Source organism: Saccopteryx bilineata, chromosome 1, assembly GCF_036850765.1.
Source record: "Saccopteryx bilineata isolate mSacBil1 chromosome 1, mSacBil1_pri_phased_curated, whole genome shotgun sequence".
In the NCBI taxonomy this organism is placed as follows: domain Eukaryota; kingdom Metazoa; phylum Chordata; class Mammalia; order Chiroptera; family Emballonuridae; genus Saccopteryx; species Saccopteryx bilineata.
In genome coordinates this window covers 120,736,132-120,763,316 of record NC_089490.1, presented here as the reverse complement: position 1 = coordinate 120,763,316, position 27,185 = coordinate 120,736,132, and the positions used below count along the sequence as shown (strand labels likewise).

General features: G+C 37.6%; 1 protein-coding gene across 3 annotated transcripts in view; it reads right to left on the bottom strand.

Moving 5' to 3' along the window:
- Nucleotides 1-27,185, bottom strand: part of SLCO1C1 (solute carrier organic anion transporter family member 1C1) — a 63,861-nt gene that overhangs the window by 24,559 nt on the left and 12,117 nt on the right. For 2 of the 3 annotated variants that reach the window (XM_066264585.1, XM_066264582.1), the window contains exons 4-9: nt 23,641-23,773; nt 17,939-18,063; nt 14,371-14,517; nt 13,404-13,502; nt 11,084-11,329; nt 9,875-10,039 (exon numbers count right to left, since the gene is read on the bottom strand). In XM_066264585.1, the coding sequence (XP_066120682.1) occupies nt 9,875-10,039; nt 11,084-11,329; nt 13,404-13,502; nt 14,371-14,517; nt 17,939-18,063; nt 23,641-23,773 (915 nt within the window). Of the gene's footprint in view, nt 1-9,874; nt 10,040-11,083; nt 11,330-13,403; nt 13,503-14,370; nt 14,518-17,938; nt 18,064-23,640; nt 23,774-24,034; nt 24,065-27,185 lie in introns of those variants that run through there. The other variant, XM_066264584.1, reaches the window with a different exon arrangement.

The following is a 27,185-nucleotide window of genomic DNA, read 5'->3' as shown; positions in this document are numbered from 1 at the left end:
GGTTATGATGTGACAGTCACTCAACTAAGCATTTGATATATTATTGATCATATTTACTCTTCATCACAACCTTACGTGGTAGTTGGAGCAACCAAAGTATAAATAAAAAGATAGATTTAACTATAGTAAGTTGTTTTATAAAGATTTATTCTGCCAAACTTAGCAAAAATCTGACATAAAGTACTTGGTAAGTAATTATTATTATATGCTTTAACTTGCTCTAACTCTGCTTTATAAATTTTATAAAGTAAAGTTACTTCTCTACTTTATAAATCACCATTACTGTGGAACTGGTGGGCGGTTAGAAAATTTTACTACTAACAGAGATACAAAAGTGGGCGGTAGTTATAAAAAGGTTGACTACCCCTGTTCTAACATCTTTTATACTTTTGCTCTTGACTTAGGTATCAACACCTTTTCCTAGAGATATGTTTCTGATTCCAAGAACAGTTTTTCTCTTGGAAGTACTCTGGGCTTCCGCTATTTAACGTACTTAAAACTACCTTCATTGGCCATATCATGCTGCCAGGAGATATACATCTGGAATCAGGGTGCACAAATTCGTCATTGAAACTCCTTTACCCCTCAGCCTGAGGCTCTTTGCAGTGTCCCCAGGCAGCAGCCTTGGTACTTATCACAATTACCTGTTAGCTTTTCTGATTCACACTTCTCACCCTCCCATCTAATCTTCAAGGCAAGAATTGTGCTCAGCATAGCATCCTATGTTCCTTGCTCAGTTTTCTATAAAATGAAGTACTAAATATATAATTAAAGTTTATTCTCATTTATCACATATGAGATAAATATATCTCATTTATCCTTGATATGTTAACTTTCATATTTCAATATAATTAAATTATAACAGATTCCAAAAATGATTAATAGGACATTTCAAATACAGGTATATCATCTTGATTCTCCCTTTGGAATTCCCTAGGCATTTATAAGCTGTTTGTGCTAGACCAAGTTGATGGCAAATGTCCTGAATATCAAATGAGATGTGCTTCTTGCCTCACAAAGCTTCTTTTCTTTCATCTTAGATATTTGAAGTCATTTATTGAGATAGAAATTTTATCTGATTTCTTCATTACACATTTTTCTTTCCCACTCACATCATAAAATGTGTTGGTCCTAAAATGCTCACCATCTAAATATTTCAAATGGAAATATTCATTGTAATTTACACTAACATCTACAAGTTATTTTAAATATTTTCTTCTCAATTTAATGTATTTACCCAGTCATCGGTAAAACTAAAAGAAATTTCAGCTAACTGGTTATTATTTCAGCACACCCATTCAGGATAAAGACCTATTCTCCATTACTGCTTTAACATGAGTTATGAGAGATGTGTTAATTGTTTTGGGATGTCAGTAAAATTAACATGTAAACTGGAAACTTTGATTCACATACAAATATATAATAGCCTTAGACATTACGATAAAATGATAATGTCTAAGGCTATTAAATAATAGTACATTGGGATGTTTTTAGAGGTTCTCTCCCAGTGAACTAAAATTCCATTTTATGTAATGGACCTTATCAATATTTCTCTATTATTGGAAGAAATAAATATTTAGATATGAATTTTACAGAGAGAAAAATGCAAGGAAAAGTTATGACAATTTTCACACTCTTATAGCCAATTTCATACAAAGAAGTAAAATTAAGCATTGTTCCTGGACATAATAAAAGTATTTTTTTCTCATAAACTAAGACTATTTTACATAATTTCTCACACAGATTTTTAATATAATTTTCCCTCATTATGAAACACATCACAATACAATTAATTTGCTATGCTTGTTGCCACAAAAAAAATTGTTTTCTATTTTAAGCACCTTTCCTCAAGTAATTATCTTAAAATTTTTTCCATGTGATACCTCTAAGATAACCATTGTTAATGTCAATGTATTGTGTCTACTGAAAACTTTTATTTAATTTAAAAAATTCCAAGAATTAAGCAAAAATGATTACTATCTATATAAAAGATAAAATAATTTGCATATAAATTAAAGAAGCTTAAAGAGAAAATTAAACTGTCTATCCAAACATCTTTCAGCAGAAATTGTAGTGGAAACCCACAGACTCAAAAAAGCAGAACAACACACATTCTCTCTAGTCCCTGAATTTGAAATACTTTTGGCACTTGTTTTCCTTTAAATTTCCTTGCAAAATTAAAGTAGTTAACATGAAAAAAATGCTATTTCTAAACTTTAGCAAGAACATGGCTAGCATACAAAAACATGCATAGCAAAAATAGTCATTGTTACAGTTGGCCCTTTGAACACATAGAGAAACTTTTGTTTATTTTTGCCTTGCCCCGCCTGCAGAATCGAGGCTTGCTGCCCAACACATGAGCTCGCTCCTTCTGTGAGGGTGGGGCAAAAGTTCAGAACAGGCAGAGTCCCACAACTGAGTGCAGGTGTGCAGCTCCGTCGGGCCCACAGAGCTGAGGCTTGCAGTCGACTTGAGTGGGCTCCTCCCACGGGTGTGAGGCGAAAGCCCAGAAACAGGCAGTTCCCTGCAGCTGAGCAAAGTTGCTCACCCCTACCTGCGGTGCCAAGGCTTGAAGCCTTGGCATGGTGTATAACCCCATCTGTGGCGGGGGGGTGTGGCCAAAGGCCAAGGCTGCAAGACTTGTAGATTCAGGCACCTAATCACAGCCCCTCCTGTGGAGGAGAGGTGGAAACCACAGTGACAGCCCCAGTGGGCTGGCACCAGCAACACCCATACCTGAATGCCCTAGGTAGCAACAGCAGAGGGGGTGGCGGGCCTGCAGACAGACCACACCTATGGAACACAGAGGCCACACCCATTGGACTCCAGAGGCCAAAACCGTCTTATACACAGACAAAATGGGAAGGCAGAGAAATACAACACAAATTAATCAAGAAAAATACCAAGAAAAGGACCTCAATGAGTCAGATATAACCAAATTACCGAATACAGAGTTTAAAATAACAATTGTTAGGATGCTCAAAGATCTTAAAACAACAATAGATGGTCATTACAGACACCTAAATAAAGACATAGCAAATATAAAAAAAGACATTGAAATAATAAAAAGAATCAGTCAGAAATGACAAATACAATATCAGAAATAAAGACCACAATGGAAGTAATTAAAAGTGGATAGATAAAGCTGAGGATTGAATCAGCGAGCTAGAGGACATGATAAATGAAGGCATGGAAGCAAAGCAAAAAAAAGAAAAGAAACTCAAAAAGTTTGAGGAAACTCTAAGAGAGCTCTGTGACAACATGAAGAGAAATAACATCCGCATCATAGGGGTTTCTGAAGAAGAAGAGAAAGAACAAGGGATAGAGCCTATCATAGCTGAAAACTTCCCTAAATTAATTCAGGAACATGCCTCACAAGTTCAAGAAGCACAGAGAACTCCAATAAAGAGAAACCCAAAGAAATCTACACCAAGACACATCATAATTAAAATAACAAAGCTGAGTGATAAAGAGAAAATATTAAAAGCTAGGAAAAAAAGGCTATCACTTACAAAGGAGCCCCCATGAGGATGACATCCAACTTCTCAACAGAAACACTTGAGGCCAGAAGGGAATGGCAAGAAATATTCAAAGTAATGCAGAACAAGAGCCTACAACCAAGACTACTTTATCCAGCAAGGCTATCATTTAAAATTGAAGGAGAAATAAAAAGCTTCCCAGACCAAAAAAAAAAAAAACTCAAGAAATTCACTACAACCAAATCAATGCTGCAAGAAATGCTAACAGGCCTGTTGTAAACAGATCAAAGGGAAAAAGAATATAGCAAAAGAGGAATACAGCTTAAAGAATAAAATGGCAATAAACAACTACATGTCAATAATAACCTTAACTGTAAATGGATTAAATGATCTGATCAAAAGACATAGGGTAGCTGCGTGGATAAGAAAACAGGACCCGTACATATGCTGTCTACAAGAGACACACCTTAAAACAAAAGATGCACATAGACTGAAGGTAAAAGGATGGAAAAAAAATATATTTCATGCGAATGTAAATGAAAAAATGCTGGGGTAGCAATACTTATATCAGACAAAATGGACTTTAAAACAAAGGCTATAGTAAAAGATAAAGAAGGTCACTACATAATGATAAAGGGAGCAATACAACAGGAAGATATAACCATTATAAATATCTATGCAACTAATATAGGAACACCTAAATATATAAAGCAGACTTTGATGGTTATAAAGGGCAAGATCAACAGCAATACTATAATAGTTGGAAATTTCAATACTCTATATTTTCAATACAAACAATCACTAGATAGATCCTCAAGAAAGAAAATTAACAAAGAAATAGCAGACTTAAAGGACACACTAGATCAACTGGATTTATTAGATATCCTCAGAACCTTTCACCATAAAGCAGCAGAATATACATTCTTTTTAAGTACACATGGTACATTCTCTAGGATAGACCACATGTTAGGACACAAAAGTGGTCTCAACAAATTTAAGAAGATTGAAATCATATTGAGTACTTTCTCTGATCACAATGGCATGAAGCCAGAAATCAACCACAACAGAAAAACTGAAAAATACTCAAACACTTGGAAACTAAATACCATGTTATTAAATAACAAATGGGCTAACAATGAGATCAAGGAAGAAATAAAAAAATTCCTAGAAATGAATGATAATGAGCATACATCAACTCAAAATTTATGGGATGCAGCAAAAGCAGTCCTAAGAGGGAAGTTTATAGCATTAGAGGCACACCTTAAGAAGTTAGAAAAATCTCAAAAAACTTGTCCCTGCATCCAAAAGAACTAGAAACAGAGCAGCAAGTAAAGCCCAGAGGTAGTAGAAGAAAGGAAATAATAAGGATCAGAGCTGAAATAAATTACATAGAGGCTAAAGTAACAATACAGAGGATCAGTAAAACTAGGAGCTGGTTCTTTGAAAAGATAAACAAGATCGATGAACCTTTAACCAGACTCACCAAGAAAAAAAAAGAGAGGACTCAAAAAAATAAAATTAGAAATGAGAGTGGAGAAATAACAACTGATACAACAGAAATACAAAATATTGTAAGAACTGTATGCCAAAATCTAGACAACCTAGATGAAATGGACAAATTCCTTGAAACATATAATCTTCCAAAAATTAGTCTGGAAGAATCAGAAAACCTAAACAGACTAATTACAACAAAGGAGATTAAAACAATTATCAAAAGACTCCCAACAAAGGAAAATCCTGGGCCTGATGGCTTCACAATTAAATTCTACCAAATATTCAAAGAACTAACTCCTATACTTTTCAAGCTATTTCAAAAAATTCAAGAGGAAGGAAGACTTCCAAGCTCCTTTTTATGAGGTGAGTATAATTCTGATTCCAAATTCAGGCAAAGACAACACAAAGAAAGAACATTATAGGCCGATATACCTGATAAGTTTAGATGCTGAAATACTCAAGAAAATATTAGCAAACTGGATCCAGCAATATATGGAAAAAATCATACATCATGATCAAGTGGGATTTATCAATCAGAATAAAGTGGGAGGCATCACACTTCCTGATGTGGTACAATATTTGCAAATCAATCAATGTGATTCATCACAACAAATGGTGTTGGGAAAATTGGACATCCACCTGTAAAAAATGAAACTAGACCACCAACTTATACCATTCACAAAAATAAAGTCAAAATGGATAAATGACTTAAATGTAAGCCGTGAAACCAAATGCTTCTTAGAAGAAAACATAGGCAGTAAGTTCTCCGACATCTCTTGCAGCAATATATTTGCTTATTTATCTCCACGGGCAAGTGAAATAAAAGACAGGATAAACAAATGGGACTAAATCAAACTAAAAGGCTTTTGCATAGCTAAAGACAATAAGAACAGAATAAAAAAGACAAACTGCACAATTGGTTAACATATTCGACAATACATCTGATAAGGGGTTAATAACCAAAATTTATAAAGAACTTGTAAAACTCAACACCAGGAAAATAAACAATCCAATCAAAAACTGGGCAAAAGAAATGAATAAACACTTCTCCAAAGAGGATATACAGATGGCCAATAGGCATATGAAAAAATTCTCAACATCACTAATCATTAGAGAAATGCAAATTAAACCACAATGCAATATCACCTCACACCAGTCAGAATGGCGCTCATTAAAAATAACAACACAGAATAAGTGCTGGCGTGGATGTGGAGAAAAGGGCACCCTCCTGCACTGCTGGTGGGAATGCAGACTGGTGCAGCCACTGTCAAAAACAGTATGGAGATTCCTCAAAAAAATTAAAAATCAAACTGCCTTTTGACCCAGCTATCTCACTTTTGCAAATATACCCCAAGAACACCATAGCACTGTTTCAAAAGGAGAAATGCACCCCCATGTTTATGGCAGCATTGTTCACAATAGCGAAAAAATGGAAACAGCCCAAGTGTCCGTCAGTGGACGAGTGGATTAAAAAGCTTTGGTACATATATACTATGGAATACTACTCAGCCATAAGAACTGATGACATCGGATCATTTACAACAACATGGATGGGCCTTGATAACATTATACTGAGTGAAATAAGTAAATCAGAAAAAAGTAAGAACTATTTGATTCTGTACATAGGTGGGACATAAAAATGTGACTCAGAGACATGGACAAGAGGGTGGTGGTTACAGGGTGGTGGTGGTGGTGAGGAGTACAAAGAAAACCAGATAGAAAGTGACAGAAGATAATTTGACTTTGGATGATGGGTATGCAACATAGTCTAATGTCAAAATAACCTGGAGATGTTGTCACTGAACATATGTACCCTGTTTTATCAATGTCACCCCATTAAAATTAGTAATAATAAAAAAGAGAGAAATACAAAAAAACAACAAAACACACAAAGAAATCAACCTTATGTCTTTAGAGTGAATAAGAGAGTTTGATAAATCAGAGAAAGAAAAAAGAAAAATAAAGGATAGCCAATAGTAACCTTTTATAATGATAATCAAGAATGACTGCATTTGTAATAGCATTTAAATATGTTAGCATCTTAACATGTCAGCATTTAAATCATATATTCATATGTATTATCAAAAAGGGTAAGAGTTGTTAGCTTACTGAATGAAAAGAGTGATTTTGTAAAGCAATTGGTTTTTTCCTGACTGTATAGATTTAATACTCCTCAAATCACTACATCAATGGACTGTATTCAGTAAATTGACAAAGTACTTTGAAAGTTTACATTTAAATGAAGAAAATGTAACATAAAGAGAATTAGTTCAGAGATGCAAGTTTACTATGAAATTACAAGAATTAAAATGTCAAGAGGTTTGAATAAAAAGGCAGCTCATAGATTAAGATTGTGTATAACCTTGAAATAGACTTTAATCATATGGGAACATAAAACCTAATAAAAGATGCCTTGCAAATTGAAAAAAAATGGGCAAAAAAACTGAATAGACACTTTAAGGAGGACATACAAATGTCCAATAGGCTTATGAAAAAATGTTCAACATCACTAATCATTAGAGAAATGCAAATTAAAACCACAATGAGATACCACCCCACACCTGTCAGAATGGCGCTCATTAACAAAATAACACACAATAAGTGCTAGTGAGGGTGTGAAGAAAAGGGAACCCTTCTGCACTGCTGGTGGGAATGCAGATTGGTACAGCCACTGTGGAGAATTGTATGGGGCTTCCTCAAAATATTAAAAATGGAACTGCCTTTTGACACAGTTATCCCACTTTTAGGAATATATCCTAAAAATACCAAATCACTGATTCAGAAGAAGATAAGCACTCCCATGTTTATTGCAGTGTTGTTTACAATAGTCAAGATCTGGAATCATTGGATGGGTGGATTAAAAAGCTGCGATACATACACACAATGGAATACTATGTGGCTGTGAAAAAGGAGGTAATCTTACCTTTTGTGACAGCATGGATGGAGCTGGAGATTATTATGCTAGGTGAAATAAGCCAAGCATAGAAAGAAAAATATCATATGATCTTACATATATGTGGTATCTCATGAACAAAGTAAACTGAGGAACGGAATAGAGGCAGAGGTGGGGTCACATGGATCAGAGGGACAGCAGTCAGAGGGAAGGGGGATGAGGGAATGGTATTAGAGAAGGTAAAAGGATTAGTGAAACTATATGCACATAACAGAGATATAGATAACAGGACAGCAAATCCTAGGAGGAAGGGGGGAGGGAACCAGAGGGAGAGGGAAAAGGGGGTATAAAAAGGGACTCAGGGACAGGGGGTGAGAGAGTTATATTCAGTGGGACACTTAAATCTATATAAACACAATAAATTCAAAATTAATAAAAATTGAAAAAAACCTTTTTGTTTTTATAAATAAACCTGGACAAAGTTTACTACACAGATATATATGTGTAAACACTTATTTAACTCAACTATGTACATTTAAGGTTTGTAGGTTTATCTGTGCTTGTAAGTATATCACAATAAACACAAAGGATATTTTAAAATAAAATAAAAAGCATGAGTCATTTTTATTTCTTTGGTATTCTTCATAAAGTGATTTTAAAGCACTGACTGGCACTAATGGACCTAAAATATTTCTTCAGTCAACTGGAAATTAATAAAATAAATTAATTTGAACCAATTAACATTGAAAGATAAAGTTCCATGGTGTAGCCTGAATATTTACAATTTAGAGGAAGAACAGTCTAAACAAAGTCCATTAGGTTAGCATCTGCTAAGTGCCCATTATCCCAGATGTTACAGGAAAATTACATAGCCTAAAATAGGCTCAACATGCCCATCCCCAAGGTTTCTTTAAGAGACATATACTTAGAGCAATTCTTTAAATATTTTAAAAAGAATAAGTGATTTTAAATCATTGGAGTCTCCTATCACATAAAGGAGAATGTTAAAAAATGGAATATATTTTATGTCTAGAAACAGTAGCATTAAATTAAGATTAAAGTAGCTAATCCAGGCCCTGGTCAGTTGGTCCTGGTCAGTGGAGCATTGGGCTGGTGTGTTGATGTCCCCATTTAATTTCTGGTCAGGGCACACAGGAGAGGTGACCACCAGCTTCTCCACCCCTATCCCTTCTCTCTCTCTCTGGTTCTCTCTCTCTTCTCCTCCCACAGCCATGGCTCAATTGGTTCGAGCACATTGGCCCCGGGCACTGAGTATGGCTCTGTGGAACCTCTGCCTTGGGCATTGCAGGGAGCTCAGTTGAGAGCATGGCCCCAGATGGGCAGAGCATTGCCCCAGACAGGGTTTGCAGGATGGATCCCAGTCTGGGCACATGCAGGAGTCTGTCTCTGTATCTCCCCTCCTCTCACTTGGAAAAGAAGAAAAAATAAAAATAAATAAAGTAGCTAATCCAGGTATCCAGTTCATGCATTTGTAGATTTTGGTTTTCCTTCTCTTCTTTGCCCTGAATATATTTCTCATTATGGACTCTACTGCTATGCACGGCCCCTTTAAATAACCCAAATGCCAGGAATTAGAAGTCTTTTGACTAAGTGAATACAAACTTTGTTTTGTAATGATCACCTTTAACCTATATAAATGCTCCCTTTTCATAATCCTATAAAGTTTCCAGGTAAAATGTCCACTAAGATGAGATTTTGGCTACACTTGAAATGTAAATTTCCAGTATTAACAATCTCCTAATAAAATGCATGCGATATTCTCATGGTCACTCCCCCATAGTTGTAAATAATTTTTGCTAGAAACTTGTACCACAGACTATTTAAATTTACTCTGCTTGATTATTTTTACTCACTTGACTCATATTTTAAAAATGCCATAAATTACCTTACATCTAAATATTGGAACAATTTTCTCTCAAAGTACTAAGAGTTAATAAGATGCAGCTGATAGTACCTATTGGCAAGCATGAAGGACAGATGAACTTACCGATTACAAAGTTGGCCTTAGAGGATGACTGCCCATACTGTTGCTCAATGTACTTTGGCTTATATGTCACCATGCCAAATAAAGAATTGAATTGAACAGTGCTTGCACACAAATATAAGAAGTACACTGGATTTCCAAAAAGGTTCTTCAGTGATGGAAGAAAATCTGAAAGAAAAACAACAACCATGGAGTGATTAAAACACTCACCCTTGGCAGAAGATGGAGCCTTAGCAGCAGGCTTGGATGGCTGTCCCGCTCACTGTCATAGTTAGCAACTGCAGTCATAGTGTGGTATGCCTACACACTAGATATTAAGCCATTGGCCCGAGGCAAGGATGAGATCTGGTTAGTTCAGATCTAGCTGTAAATTGCTTCTACAGCATAAAAGCTATGCTATAATCAAAGGTATAAGTCAGACAAAAACAGATTCCTCTAACTGATGTGGGGTAAAGGCAGGAAGAATAAAGCACTCCTTCAGTTCAGTGCTGAGAGTCACAGGCACAGTAAGAACTTCAGTTTTCTGGTCTATTCTTCAAGCTTGGGTCATGGTTACAAGGCAAGATATATGAATGTTGTCACCACTTAATGTATGAACTTTCATGTAAGAAATGAGCTTTCACATTCTCCTTTCTTCCTATTTTGCAGCCAAACCATTAGAAACATGGAGATTTTCTACAAATATAAACATCACTTGCTGGTGCCCTTCCAGAACCAACTGTGGGGAACCGATCTTTCTCATGGATACTCATTACCATGTGGAGGAAATTCACTAGAACACGCGGTTTTCCCCACACCATACTCACTCCTTTCATCATTGGTGGGAGGCATGCACTGCTAAGCATTTTTTAAGTGGGTGGAGCTCATCTTTCTTTTTAAGGGCCACAGCCCTGAAGATACACCCTTTTTTTTCCTGTTCACTGAGACTGGTGTTGAACAAGTATTCCTGTAGGGCAGCTGTAAGGCCCACACTGAGGAGGTATGAGGGGGCGGTTGTCAGCAAGAGAGGTTACCAAGACTTTGGGTCATGTTCCTCAATTGTTTTCCAGTAATAAAACTTACTTTTAAACCTTCTTTTCTGCTTCCTGTTTAGTTTCTCAATTTTTTTTCCTGGGCACATGAGGGGGAGAGAGGGGTATTCCTTATAGATCCCCCATAAAGTCCAAACAGAAAAACGAAAAGTGTTTCAAAATCAAGGAGAACCTGGCTCACCTCTTGCCATTTCCACTATTTTTGCATTTTCTCTATGAGGTGTTTGGTACTCTGTGTGATCAGCCATAATAAACTTGGACTTCTCAGAGGTGGAACTAGAATCTTCTCTACTTTGGGGACTCAGAAGACTCTTTGGTAAACACCAGAAAGGTAGAGCTGCAAGAAGACTTATGACTCCTGAGATTAGGTAACCAAGCCACCAGGCACCTACCCACTGAGGATCCTTTGGGGTAATGGTTACGTGATCTGAAAAAGAGGGAGGATAGTAAGTAACATACACAGCAAAGTTAATATGCTAAAATAAGCCTCTTTTTTTTTTAAGTCTAGCATTAGCTTGATCCCATTACCAAAATACCTAATAATTCATATATCACTTTTCCTAATCTGAACATCATTATCTTGTATTTTGAAAGAGGCTGGAGCCTGATGATTTCTTTCTGTTTTTCCTCAGGTTAATATGATAGAGTCTAAACACTGGAAGGGAAGCCATAGTTTCTAAACTCTGCTCTGGGGTTCTGCAGAGGGACTCTGGACCCACGGCAGGGGACAGCAACATGTGAGGGACAGTTAGGAGTGTTCAAAACCTTCTGCTAGTTACACCGTATCAGTGCCACTTCCTCTAACTGACATATTGGACGTCTAAGATTTCACTCAAAGCAAGAGCTCTATTCTGTACCCTCTGGCCCAGATCCGGTCTGAAGCACTGTGAATGCAATGCTATTTATTCAATGATGTTTAACAATACTTCTGAGTTATTGTAGGTCTAAAGCAAGATTTGTATGTATAAATAAAACATCAAAATTTGATTGTAAAATCTTTATTTTTATTAAAAAAATTTTTTCCATTGATTTTAGAGAGAGGAATGGGAGAGGGAGGGAGAGAATGAGAGAGGGAGAGAGAAGCATCAACTTGTTATTCTACTTAGTTGTTCCATTTAGCTGTATACTCATTGGCTGTATCCCTTATGTGCTCTGAATAGGGATTGAACCTGCAACCTCAGTGTGCCAGGATGGTACTCTATCTGAGCCACCCAGCAGGTCAAAACTTTATTTTTAACACCATTTCTCATTTGACTAAAAGGTAAGCATTGGCAAAGTTCTTGAACCAAACCAAGTGGTATTTTTTAAATATAAGAACCTATAAAACGGATTACGTGGCCTAACCTATGGTGGAACAGTGGATAAAGGGTCAACCTGGAACGCTGAGGTTGCTAATTCAAAACCCTGGGTTTGCCTGGTCAAGGCACATGTGAGAAGCAACTACCTATGAGTTGATGCTTCCTCCTCCTCCCCCCACCACCCTTCTCTCTCTCTCTAAAATCAATATATAAAATCTTTAAAATAAAAACATATTACTCTACTCCACCTCCACTCCCTTCTGTAAGGACAACAAAATAAGCACCTGTCCTTTGACTAGTAGGTTCACTTACTACCACATTCTACTCGGTAAAATGTTGATACTAGTTTCCTGCTGATCTTTAATGCTTCTTCTCAACCATTTTCTTCTGTACCGCTCACCACACCAATGCTCTCTTATCTATATCAGTGTCTGTGACTGGCTTTTAAAATTTAAGGAGTCAATAAACCCAGTTATTTTGTTCACTGAGGTAAAATAGCATCTGGGGTAAAGTAGTTGTAAATTAAATTTGGAGGTTAATGAATTAATAATGAATAAATAAATAAATTTAAATATACCTGTTTATTTGATTGAAGAACAACTAGTGCAAGAGTTTTACATTCTGTTTTAACACAATTATTTCAAAATGCAATTCCAGAATTTAAAGAAATGAATGACTAGCTCTGGAAAAGAAGGTCCCCATTTATTCCCTACACAAGCATGACCCCAGAAGAAAAACTAGTCTCATCACAGATGCTGCCACCTAAAAAAAGAAAAAGTATAGCAAAGAGAGATTTTGGTCACCAGAAGACTGACAATCCTTGGTCTTTCTGGGAAGTTAACAAATATAGTATCAATTGATGTGACTCTAATAAATGTTGATACACCTGAAACCAACAAGAGCCAACAAGGAGCCACAATTTTTAGTCATAACTATGCTAGAATGTGTTTGAAATGGCTAACCAGAAGTGAAATAGGATACATTTGAATAACAAACCATGGATCATCCGGTTCTAATAACCACCTAGTTTTCATATTCCATTTATGAATGTGTATGATGAAACTATCAACAATAAGTTTTTCGGGGATTAATTTCATTTTATAAAAGATTACTATCCCGTCATTTTATAAAAAGTCAACTTGCTTTTTCTAAATCATCCCATTAAAAAGTTAAAATAAAATAAATAACAATAAGCTCCCTTACCTAGGTTTACGAAGCCAATGTCAACATACAGTTTGGCACATAATGAGCCTAGCAGGAAGCCAAAGATCGGTCCTATAATTGCAACCGTCTGCACACACCCTTCACCAAAAGAAGAAAAAAAATTAAAATAAAAATATAAGGTGACATTTAAAAGAAAGATTTTATTTATTGATTTTAGAGAGAGGAAAGAGAGAGAGAGAAGGGGGGAGAAGTGGGAAGCATCAGAAGCATCAACTCCTGGCAGTTGCTTTTCACATGTGCCTTGACCAGGCAAGCTCAGGGCTTCAAACTGGCGACCTCAGTGTTCTAGGTCCACACTTTGTCCACCGAACCACCACAGGTCAGGCAAGGTGACATTTCTTTTCTATTGTAAATTGATACATTTTAAATGTGAAATGTGAATGAGATCTGGTTAGGGGCTGAAAATATTTATCAACTCTTTACTTATGTGCACTTACTTAACTGATCAATTTTTTGACCTCATTAAATTAAGAAATAAGTCCTTCTCAGCCCTGTAAGTAGACTAAACATTTTAAAGGCATTAATTACCTCATAGTAAGAAAATAACACCGGGTCTCTCTCTCTATATCCCCCCATATAGATTCAGATATATAGATGATATAGATATATAGATATAGATATAGATGATACAGATATAGATATATCACCTAAATGCTTCAGCAGTCCATAAAGTCTATGGAGATACTTACATAAGCTCATCTATCATTGCTGTTGAGCTTGCAGTTCTTTTTTTTTTTTAATCAGATGTTCTTTCCCTAATACAATAGGACCCTCTAATTGAAGAGTCTATATTATTCAGATCCCCAGTATGGACTTCAGAAATGTGTGAACTGAATAAAGGAGCTGGGTATGAAGTTAAAAGCCTTCCACACACGATTTAGTTTAGAATGGAGTTGAGAAACCCAGGTACACTGCTTCCCAAGAGGATAAATGAGGTGGGTATTACCAATATAGAAAGCTGCATTGTCTTCACTGGCAAAGTCATCAAGGTAGGCAATGCCCAGAGGCTGAATGGGAGTTTCTCCAACTCCACGAAGAAGATTCCCCAGGAAAACATAAACCCACAGGGAGGAGCTGCTATCAATTCCACATTCTTGAAAGAAAAGCAAACAAGATAATTGAAATCAGGTTACTATTAAATATTTATTCTGCATTTCTACAAGTTGTCCTAAGATTAGTTTAGAATGCAGAAGTAAAATAAGCCACCGACATAAGTTGATAGGCTTGAGTAAGACTTGGGAATTTTTTTACTTTAATAGTCTAGGTAGTGTAGAGCCTCCAGAGACTTTGACCAAGGAATGCTATTTATTGCCTCTTATTCCTGTTCCTTTACTTCTTATTTTCTCTCTTCCTTTTATTCATACTTAGGCAAAGTTCTTGGAATTCCTACACTCCAATAACATCCAATATTCTCCTGTTTAGGACAAAACATGAAATTTGAACAAAGGCTTGTTTTAACTTAATCTTTAAACTTTTCTATTTTTTTTTAGCAGAAATCACTAGTAATTTTATTGCTGATTGTTTTATATAAAATTCAAATTTTTATATGGATGATACTTCAAATTTGGGTAGCTAGCACTGCCTATAATTACAATTGTTAAACAGTGAAAAACCATTTTTAGGGCTCATGTTTAGGAAACAATTCATATAAAAACTAAAAAGCTCTATAAGCTTTAGTATCATGAGTATTCCAACAAAAAGAACCTTTGGTAGTATTTTTAGCATGAAATTCAAAGCCAACAATTTAAAAATGCTTTTATAAAAAGTCACATCTTAATATAAATATGTGAAGTTGGATAATTACTCCCATATCACAAATGAAATATACTTTGAAGAGTTCAGTCACTTTAATAAAAAGGATACTACAGTATTAACAACTTGCAACAACCACCACTGCTGAACGTGTCCTTTCTGCCAGACACTGGGCTAAGCTGATCGTAGGTGTTTGTAAATGGATTCTCCTAATAACCAGAGGCAGATTCAATGGCGGGCGCACCGGGCGCGTGCCCTGGCGTGGCTTCAATTTCTACAGTTCCCGCAAAAGCCCAACTTTACACTTTTCTCTAATGACACCAAGTGTTGCTTTCATATGTGCAATTTTAACATTACTAGTCCATAATATATTTTATTTATTTAAAAATATGGTTAACATGTATTTTTGTTTTCCCTCTCTCTTTTTTTTAAGGGACCCAATATTTTCTTCTGCACCCAGGGCTTCAACTGACCTTAATCTGCCTCTGCTAAAAATCCTATGCAGTAGGAGTTATTTTCACCTATCAGTAACCCTTAAAGTAAGTTTTGAGGGTGAAGTACAGGTTATGAAGAACTGGGGTGAATGCTTTTATGTAGCTGAATCAGACTGCATAACAAAAAGACCATTGTGCAGTCATGTCTTGATGGGGCCATTTCTAGAAATGTAGCCAAGGGACTGTGGGTTTTTCATTTATCTTCTCTAGATTTCTGTTACATTTCCCAAAATATAATGTGACTTCCTTTTCCAAAAATTGATTCTAATGTCAATTCTAGCCCTAATATTTATTGGCGTTGTTCTAAGAAGCTGTTGATTGGAAGCTTTCCAATATAGTAGCCACAAGCCTCATGTGGCTATTGAAATTTAATTCAAATTACATAAAGCTAAAAATTCAGTTTATCAGTCACACTAGGTATATTTCAAGTACCTAATGGTCACATGTGGCTAATGGCTGCTGTACTGGACAGCCCAGAGCATTTTCATCATCACAGAGTTCTGTTGGACACCTCTGCTCTAGAGTATTAGGGAGGGAATGGGGGGGGTCATACATAGAGCATATTTGAGAAGAGTCCTGAATTTACCCCACTATCACCTTTAGGATGAGCCTTGTATTCAGTATGTCTAATGTCCACATATGTCTGTGACTTTCAAGGAAAGAAAAGGATTGATTTGTGAGACTTATACTTTGTATGCTCTTAATAACTTGTCTCTTTAAAAAAATTTCATTTACCGCCTCTAAACCCCATGTTTCTCCTTTTAACAGTAAAGGTTTAACTATTTCTTAATTAGGTGTATTGTCATTTATATCATGTCTCTTCCCTAATTGTCTAAAACAAAAACTAAATAAAATATCTTGAATGACTGTCCATTGGGTACAATTGAAAATTCAAAGCCTTTAGCTCAGTTTCTTGCCTTTTATGTGCTTCTGAATTAAATGTATGATCCATTATATTCTTTATGCCCAGTACGTCCTCCCATTTTCTCCATTCATGTTTCTATATTTCTTTTAATCCTCTGGTCCTTTCCTTCATTCAAACAGTCAGACCTCCACTGCCCATTGCCAGAAAAAAAAAAGACATCTCAAAAGAAATTATTAATGAGGATATTAGAGGAGTGGAAGGGTGTTATGGTACAGATAAAAGATTTGGATAGATAGCAGGAAAGGCTAGCACACTTTATAGAAATCCATCCCTGACTAGGAATACGGAGTGAGATGGGGGTGGTGGGGAGGAGGACAGCATCGTGATGCAGAAGGGCTATGGAGAGAGGGGGTTTGAGGTGCCGCCTGTGCAGCACCCCAGAGACAGGGCAAACACCTGTGGGTAGGTTTTAGGGCTCCAGGACTGAGGAGAGCTTGAGCCACAAATTCTACCAGGGAGGTAGCAAGATCGTGAACATGAAATGGTTGCACAGAGTAGCTAAGCATCCCTAACTGTAGCTTCTCACAGGGTTTCCAACGTCTACAGTAGCACAGAAGAGATGATGCCCACATCCCCAAGGGTGGCTCAACTGAGCAATGCTGTGTTAGTGCATCAGCCACAATGGAACTCTATCATCTTAACAAAATTTCCTGAGTCCTATCTTGTGCAGAAAGTAGGATTATATCCATGTTTCCAAGATAGTCACTTCTGCTTTAGAGGGAACTACTATAATAAAAGAATATAAACATGGATGTAAGATGGCCCCAAGGTGACATGCATGGCCAAACACTTTGGCCAGAAGGATCAGATGTCTAAGATAACACCGAAATTCCCCTTTCTGTAACTCCCCCGGTACTATTATGTAACCTCCTTAGAATGAAAGCAGCCCCCAGGAAAAGGGTGAAGATCAGGGAGGAAATGACTGCGAAAAAGTTTTTGCCATTTTGATGAAAAGGGGCTGAACTCAGAAATTAAATTGAATTCTCAAGAAAAATATTTTTCTTTCACATCTGAGCAAGGAACTGAGATTTGTAAATGCTAAACCAGTTTTACCCTGATTTCATGACCTGCTTTGTTTGGAACCGCCGGAAGCTGTCCTCAGCCACCAGCAATTGATGCTCCTTGTCCTGTAAGATTTCATTGTCTATGCATATTCTTAGGATCTCATCACATAGTGCTCTTATTCTAGTAATTTTTATTGCATGATAACATTTCAGTTTAAGTAGTAAAGCTTTTGATAGCAAAATTAAATAAATAATACATATTTTGTCCAGGCTGACACACATATAAAGTCTTTTTAAAAAAGTTTGCCAGTCATTAAAGTAAAAACAAAGTCATCTTACCATTATTTATTTTGGATTGTGATTTTTCCATAACTGAGATTGGTAATTGACGGTTTGACTCTGGGAGACATGGAGAGGTGCTAAGAGTGGAATTGGAGAAAGAAGAATATCTTTCATATCTGTACCTGTATAGAAAGAACATTTTCTTTACTACAGACTCGTGTAACATTGTGCTAAAAATATCACATGGATACTACATGACTCATTAGGGTACTTGTTTGAATTCTCAGCTATCCCTGAATCGGAGTCACCAAACCAAACCAGTGTCTAACAGCAGAAACGGCCAGAAGATCCGCTTCACAGGCATTACATCGTATTTGAACTACTCAATTAGTCAGTGTAGTAAAAAAAAGGGTGGCTTATCATAGAGGCTCACTTGACTATAAAATAATGACTATTAGTCACATATTCACTTGGTAAAAGCTTTTAACACTTGCTAAAATCATGATTATTTCTGAGTCAGGAAAAAAGCAATAATTTAACAACCATAGCCCCTGGCACTGTATTTAGCAATAAATTTAGTAGAACAGCCAAAATGCTGATTCTAGAAAATATATAATGATACAGGGGCTTTTGGAGCCGTTTATCCAGATGGCAGACTTCTTCCTTTCAGTTTATTAATCTAGCTCTAAGTTATTTCTAATCCCACCCTTCCTTCTATTAATAAGGTTACAATAGCAGCTGCATGCAAGGGCCAATGCCAAATGGCAGGACTGTGACAATTCTATCTAGAGTTCTTGAGCACAACATTCCCTCACCAATCATCCCTCCTGAATCAATTTCTCTGCTCCACCTGCATCCTGCAGAGAAGAGACACCTGATAAAAGGACGTTATAATGTCATCTTGATTCTCGCTTTGCAGGCACAATGTGACTAGAGACTGATAATCGTTGTGATGTACCTAAAACCTATTTAGCTTGGCAAGAGAAAAGATGTATAGAGTTATGAACATATTCAGATTAATAAATGAGTTACTTTATGTCAGCTTTGCACAACTGACACTTTAGTGGGTCAATGAACCCCAATGAAAAAGTAACATTTTATTATGGATGTGAATATGTAAGGGAAGAGGTTCATAGTTTCTGTCACTTTTATCAATGGTTCCTTCACCAGATACACGAAGAACCACTTACTGAGAAAAACTGTTCTTTATTCTCAGCTACACAGAACATTTCACATTGAAATCATGTTAAATATAGTTTTCTTTCTTTAATAACTCCAGAGGTACCAGGGACTGTCACAAAGCCTCAAGGCTCTTAAAATGAGTGTCAATCATGATTATGCAGTATTTTGAAAATTGTTAATTATTTAAGCTTTCTCAATTCAATCTATCAAAAGGCAACTGTTGCAAGCATAATAGTTATTATTTGAATAAATGGAATTTTATGTATGCTACACCTTTGCAACTAACTACTATATATGATGCTCTAGAAAAATCAAATACTCTCTTCACAAATCAATTTTATTCATTATAAAATGGGGGCTGTAGATGTGGTCTGTACCTATGTAGGAGTGGTTAGTAAGGAGACAAAGGAGTGATGGAAAGGGAATCCATGGTATGAATGGTTTAAATCAGGAATTTTAGGTCTTACATCAGAGGCAGATTAAGGTCGAGTTCCTGGGCACAAGAAAATAATGGGCCTCTTAAAAAAAAAAGAGAGAGACAAGGAAAATAAAAATACATGTTAACCATATTTTTAAATAAATAAAAAATATTATCTATTAATGTTAAAACTGCACATATGAAACCAAACTTGGTGTCATTAGAAAAAAGTGTTAAGTTGGGGTTTGCAGGGTCCTTCAAAAGTGGGAGCCCACGGTGCGCGCCGGGTGCACCCGCTGTTAAATCTGCCTCTGCCTCACATGGTTTCAAGCACTAGCTGACACAATCGTGATTCTGAAGCATGAAATTCTACAGTAGCTAAAGAGAGCCATATCTCTACAGAGATTATTCTAAATAGTCTCCCAGCTTTCATGTTTGCTCACCAGTTATTTTTCCAAGCAGTAGTCTGCATGACCCTTTAAAACATGTCAGATCATCCCACTTGGCTCAAAACTCTCCACTGGCTTCCCGTCCCAAGGAGAAACTCAAATCCCTGTCATTGTTTGTCACCTTACTGCTCAAGGTGTGGTGCGCAGACCAGCCACGTTGGCTGAGTCTCAAACCCCAAATCAGGACCTACATTTTACCCAGAGCCTTGGGTGATTCCAATGTCCACCCAAGTTTGAGAAGCAACCCTGACATCTTCACCCATTTCCTTTTACACTTCCCCTGTGTGACTTGGGTCACACAGGCTCCCTGCAGTTCACGCAGATACCAGACTACCTCCGGCCGCGGAAGGTGGCATTCACCATTCATTTAGTCTAAAATCTTCTTCCCCAGACCTCTGCATGGCTCTTCCCTTCATTTCTTCAGTTGTCTTCAAATAAAATCTCAGTGAGCCATTCCCTGACAACCCTATTTTAAATTGCAACCTTCCACACACATGCTCCTTATGTGTGTTACTGGGTTTTCTTTATAGCACTAGGCATTATTCGGCATGCTAAGTCGTCCCTCGCCATATCACAGTTCACTATTCGCAGTCTCACTGCATCGTGGATTTTAAATTGTATATATCTAATTTTGTATAATTTTGTATTGCGGAGTTTTCGCTAGATCGTGGGATTTTGTAGTATATAGGTATTTTTATATATTTATTATTTTAAATTATTTTTGCAGTAAAGTAAGCATTTTCTAGCCTAAAAAATAGAAAATGTAAAAAATATTAATTAAAACATATTAAAAGAATAATAAATTGAAATAAAATACGTAGCATACAGCAGATGAGTAGACAAAGAATCGCAGGTATGGAAAACACAGCTATAGCCACTTCCGCTTAAGCTAGTTTGCCCATGTGAGATCCTACCGGGCACACTATTGGCTGATGAATGGGAGGCGACCAACCAGAGCACTGTATTCTGTATATATAAATAATAAAATAAATATAGGGTTGCTACTGCGTGGATTTTCACCTTTTGCAGAGGGTTCTGGAACCTAACCCCTGCGATAAACAAGGGACCACTGTATCATTATTTGTTGGTGCATTGTCTGTGTTCTCCTCATAAACTCTATGGAATCAGAGATCTTGTCACTACCCTCGTTTCATTACCTAAGACAATAATCTATATATATTTGTGAAATTCATGAGTTAGATGAGGTAACGTATAAAAGTAAACAGTGTTTCTCAGGGGCAGGGCCTATTGATATCATTAATTAATATTATTTGTTGAACAGCAAAGGTATTTTGGCTAGGTGGACAAAGTATGATAACTATTCTTTTTTTTTTTTTTTTTTTCTGAAGCTGGAAATGGGGAGACAGTCAGACATGACTGTCCGACCGGGATCCACCTGGCACGCCCACCACGGGGCGATGCTCTGCCCATCCAGGGCATCGCTCTGTTGCAACCAGAGCCACTCTAGCGCCTGGGGTAGAGGCCAAGGAGCCATCCCCAGCGCCTGGGCCATCTTTTGCTCCAATGGAGCCTTGGCTGTGGGAAGGGAAGAGAGAGACAGAGAGGAAGGAGAGGGGGAGGGGTGGAGAAGCAGATGGGTGCCTCTCCTGTGTGCCCTGGCCGTGAATCGAACCTGGGACTCCTGCACGCCAGGCCGATGCTCTACCACTGAGCCAACCAGTCAGGGCGGTAATTATTCTTTTAGATAACAAAAATTACATTTTGGACAAGTTCCTGATTAGGGACTCATCCTGTGGAAGGTTGAAAACAATTTATTGTCATAACCCTCAGTAGACAGCAAACTTCATAAGGGAAAGAATTGTGTGTGTGTGTGCGCGCGCACACACACAAACATGCATTTGTTTTATTTTTATTTTTTCCAATGAAATGGGCCCATTTACATGGCACAGTAGAAGGCAAATGGCAGAGACTAAATTATAAACAAATAAATCTTTCAACATATAAAAGGTGGTAATATGAACCTGTTTTTGTCCATTTGGCATCCTTTGTCAGCACTAGCCTGGCAGCCTGGCTGGACATCTCTTAGATACACTTCTCCCCCTGATTTTCTCATACTTGCATTTTGTATTTGTCTTTAACTTGCAGTAACTGAGTAGAACACCTTTAAGAGAAACCATTGCTAGTCTCTAATTAAAACTGTGCTGCTTAATTATCTAAGGAGGATAGATAACTATGTACAATAATAGTGACACAGCTACTAGTTATGTCAGGAAACTTGGTAAGCATTTTATCTGTGTCATATTTAATATTTATGACACATAGAAGATTCTGGGTACTACCTTTACAGACTAGCCACAGAGGTTAAAGTCTGACTCTACTTATAGAAGTGACCTGGGAATCTGAGGGAAAGTTTGAATCAGATGATTTCTAAGTCTCTCCAGCTCTAAAATGTCATGATACAATGATTTAGAGTGGGTAATATAGTCTTAATTGACATGTAAATTTTAAAATTATTGGCCCTGGCCGGTTGACTCAGTGGTAGAGCCTCGGCCTGGCATGCGGGAGTCCCGGGTTCGATTCCCGACCAGGGCACACAAGAGAAGCACCCATCTGCTTCTCCACCCCTCCCCCTCTCCTTCCTCTCTGTCTCTCTCTTCCTCTCCCACAGCCAAGGCTCCATTGGAGCAAAGTTGGCCCAGGTGCTGAGAATGGCTCTGTGGCCTCTGCCTCAGGCACTAGAATGGCTCTGATTGTGGCAGAGCGACGCCCGGATGGGCAGAGCATCGCCCCCTGGTGGGCATGCTGGGTGGATCCCGGTTGGGCGCATGCGGGAGTCTGTCTGACTGCCTCCCTGTTTCCAATCTCAGAAAAATGCAAAAGGAAAAAGAAAAATTTTTTTAAATTATTCTCTTGTTTCACCATCTCTTGGAAGTCACTTTTTTCAGTCAGCAGAAGGAAGACAACATGGATAGGCATAAAGATGCCAGAATACATGTTTCAGGATGTCAGTGCTATAATTTTAAGAACACTGAACTTGAGAAAGTCAAAAGACTCTTTATGTCATGGTCCCTAGCTCTAAAATAAATTAAAAAAATACATAATAACAATGTTCTCTTGCCCCTTAGGTTATCGTAATGATGAAATGATAATAATAAAGGCAAAACCCATAGGAATTACTAAAGTTGTATGCAGGTACTAACAAAAGTCCCCAAAGTGGATTTCAGGGTTAAAGGATACAAATATCCCACTTTTACTGAGGAAGTTCTACGAGATATTTATTGAGGAAGATATTTATTGTAAATTGAATACTTCCTCAGGTTAATGTCCTACCAATCAAGTATACCATGATTCAGCAAATTATCTGTAGCATTCGTTCAGTACCCATTTGATACCCATTTGGCACTTAGCACATAATATATTAATTTCTTTTTGCTTATATATTTTACCTTCACAGCTAAATTAAAGCATCTGAATGAAGCCACATAAGTGAAAATTTTTCTTTAATTTTATTGACTTTAGCACATAGGAGTAAACCAAAAAAATTGTTTTTACAGATTATTAAATTATAAGTAAAATTGCAGGTGTTCTGAAATTTTGCCCAAAGAAGGTATAATAAAAAATAAGATAAAGATAATCATGGTTTAAACCATGGGCCATTTTTTAAAATTTCCATAATTAACCCTAACCATACAAATGGAGAAATGCAGTTGCTGGTTAAAGCAAGAACAGGCCGATTGCTTTAGACTTACTGTTCCATGAAGAACTGAGGCAAGGCAATGAGCAACGTTCCAACTCCCATGATCAGGCACCCTGCTCCAATTATTTTTGGCCTGTGAAGTCTGGCTCCAAAGTAGCTAACAAAGGTTATAACTAAGAGGTTTCCTTGGAGGGAAAGAATAATATTTTCATAAGTTAGAGAACTTAGAAAAAAAAGTCATCAGAATAACTACATGAATTAACTGAACGAATGAATATCTATAGCACATCTAGCCAGATTTTGTTTTGACTAACCAATTCTCAGCCATCATTCTTATCATTTGACTTTTTTCCCTTTACTCTGAGATGACTGTTGAAAGTCTTTATACTCATTACTTCAATCATGTCACCCCTTTGTCGGAACATTTTAATGACATTTTTGCATACCCTAATTATTTGTCCTTTTAAAGTGTTCTTATCAGTAATCAAATTGTAGAAGGCATCTTTTTGCTAGTCTCTTAAATTTTATTTACTGATTTTGAAGTAAACTTTATTATGGTTTTTTCATTTGTTAAAGTCTTCTAATAAATCTTCTATCAGTTTCCCCTTTGCTCTAGAAACATACATTCCATATTCTTGCTTTAGCTGATATTTCCTATAGGAAAAGTAAAACATCCAGTTATTTTCTGGTCCTCACTTTAAATAAAATAAAATTAATATTTACACAAATGACATTTTAGTGACGTCACGGAAATGGCGCCGTGAGAAGCACGTCCGACAGCTCTCCCCTAAATCACAACAAATTTATCAACTAGAAACAGAAAAATTTATCCTCGGAGCATTCCGGAGTTCCACACAAACTGAAAGCAAAAGGACTGTTATCACTTGAATCTGAGAGACGAGGGTGTGGAGGAAGCTACCGCAGCGACGCTCATTCAAGCCGCCAGGGAGTGCGCCCGCGGTGAGTCAGCCCATATACTTGGGAACCGCAAGCCGCCGCTCCCGGCCGCGAGCCCGCGAGCTGCCGTGAACCCCCGCGAACCGCCACCGCGAGCTGCCGCGAGCCCCCGCGGAGCCGCCGCGCGCGCGCCCGGTCCGGTTGAGCACTGCTGACGTTCCCAGCGGCCCGCACACTGCGAGTGGGGGTCGCCGGCCACCGGTGCCCTGAGCGCCCCATTCGCGCGCGTGCCTTGGGCATTCCACGCGCCCAGGGCGCACTACTGGCCCGCACACCCAGGGGGCTCCATTATCCTGCGCCTGGTGCGGTCCAGCCGCCAGCGGTGGGGCGAGCGGGAGAGGCTTGGGAGATTCTCTCCGTGGGCGGGGCACCTCACCCAGCCATTCAATCAAGCGTTGGGGGTGGGGCGCGCGCAGGCAGCCTAAAATACCTTCTGAAACACAGCTGCGACCCAATCACTGAAATTAGCTTAACCCATAAAATCTGCGCACCCTCGGTTCTAATTGATAAGATCTCTCTCAGTTCACCGATCCAAGACAAGAGGCGTGATATTTTTTAGTGCCTCTCGCTAAAGGTGCGGGGGCAACTTCTGATTGATAGAGCCTCCATATTCAGGGATAAACGCTAACAAGAAGGACTTGGCAGATAATAAGGTCTATACTACACTAGTCGTAAGCAGAGACTAGTGCCTCTTCTTCCCTGCAAAAACAGGCTACAAAGTGTGGAAAGCCTGGGTTGAGAGGTCCAACTAAATGATAGGCGCTGAACAGTCACCTTGACAACAATTGACTCCCACCCCCGCCTGATTACACTGGAGGCCCTGACTATCAGAGCCTTTCCCAAAGCCTTGCACTGAGTGGGGATAGAGTGGGGATTTCCCAGCTCTTTGAGCCTCTTACTCCCCAGGCAGAAGCAGTTGCAGCCTTATAGCTGGATCACCAGGCTGCTAATTCAGAAAGGGGGGACTAGGAGAGAGAATCCAGGAAAGCAAACTCTCTCATCGTTGGACCCTGCAAAAGCCAACAAGCCTTTACTTCCAGCAAGACTAAAGCCAATTATATGACATTGCCATAGAATCCCATCAACTGCAAATCCCTAACTAAGAGTGACACAGGGGCAGAGCCTGGGGTACAGAGTCACCGACTAGGAAGAGGGAGAGAAAAGAAAAAGGAAGAAGTTAACCTCTCAAAATCAAGAAAAACCCACAGACTTTACAACTTGATCCACTAATTTTTTTTTTTGTTGTTGTTGTTGTTGTTGTTGTTGCTTGTTTCTTCTATCTTTTTGCCTTTATTTCCTCCACCTCGGTCCTTCTATTCTCTGCCCATCTTATGCTTCCCCTTTCTTGAACTACACTACCCATGAGTGTTGCATTTTATTTTTCTTCTTCATCCTCACCCTCCTTTAAGGTAATACTCCAAAACACTTAACTCTCACTCTCTCCTCTCTTGTGTTTTTTTTTTGTCTTGCTTTATTTTGTTTTTTTCTCCTATTTTATTTCTTCCTTCGTTTTTCTCTTTTTCTTATTTTTTCCTTTCTATTCGTTTTTTCTTTTCTCATTTTACTTTCCTCCCATATAATCCTCAATCACGAACAAATTAGTTAATTTGGGACTCAAGGCTTTTTTTTGGTTTTATTTCTCTTTTTTGCTTTTGTTTTTATTTTTTTCTCTCTTGTTTGTTTATTTTTGTGGCATTTTGGGTCCTCCCAACCCAAGGTCTCCATTGTATTTAGTCTTCGCTCCACTTAATACAACAGATTTTTACTTATTATTTTTATTTTTTCTTCTTTATTATTCTTTTTTGGTCCTTTTTTCTGATTCCCTCTTATCCCTCTCATTATATCTCTTAGTTGACCATCACTTACAAGCAAATCATCTTATGCTTGTCTAAGATTTTCTTCCTTTTTTTTTTTTTTTTTTTTTTTTTTTTTGCATTTAGTAGGTCCCTACTCCCTTTTTTTGCCCCTTGAACTCTTCACCCCAAATCAGGCCCTCCATTATAGGCACGATATTTCCCTGAGGAGGGGAGAGGAGGGAAAGAGAAGAAAGAAAAAAGGGGGAAATAATAAATTATTACTGTTTTTTTTTGTGGGGTGTTTTACCCTTTTTTTTTTTTTTTTTCTTTTTACTCTTTATTAATTCTAATTAGTGCTATCAATAAGACCACCCTCAGATGCCGATAAGAAAGAGGAAATCGAATATTATGGATACAAAAGAAAGAGAGGTAACACAAATAGATGTGGAAAAATCTATGGAGAAAAGACTTAACATATTGGAAGCCTTGGAGCTAAATGACAGAGAATTTAAACTAGAAATCTTAAAAATACTCAGAGATATACAAGAAAACACAGAAAGGCAATATAGGGAGATCAGAAAACAACTCAATGAACACAAAGAATATATTACCAAGGAAATTGAAACTATAAAAACAAATCAAACAGAAATGAAAAACTCAATTCACGAGCTGAAAAACGAGGTAACAAGCTTAGCTAACAGAACAGCCCAGAATGAAGATAGGATTAGTGAAATAGAAGACAAACAACTTGAGGCACAACAGAGAGAAGAAGAAAGAGACTCAAAAATAATAAAAAACGAGAAAGCCCTACAGGAATTGTCTGACTCCATCAGAAAGAATAACA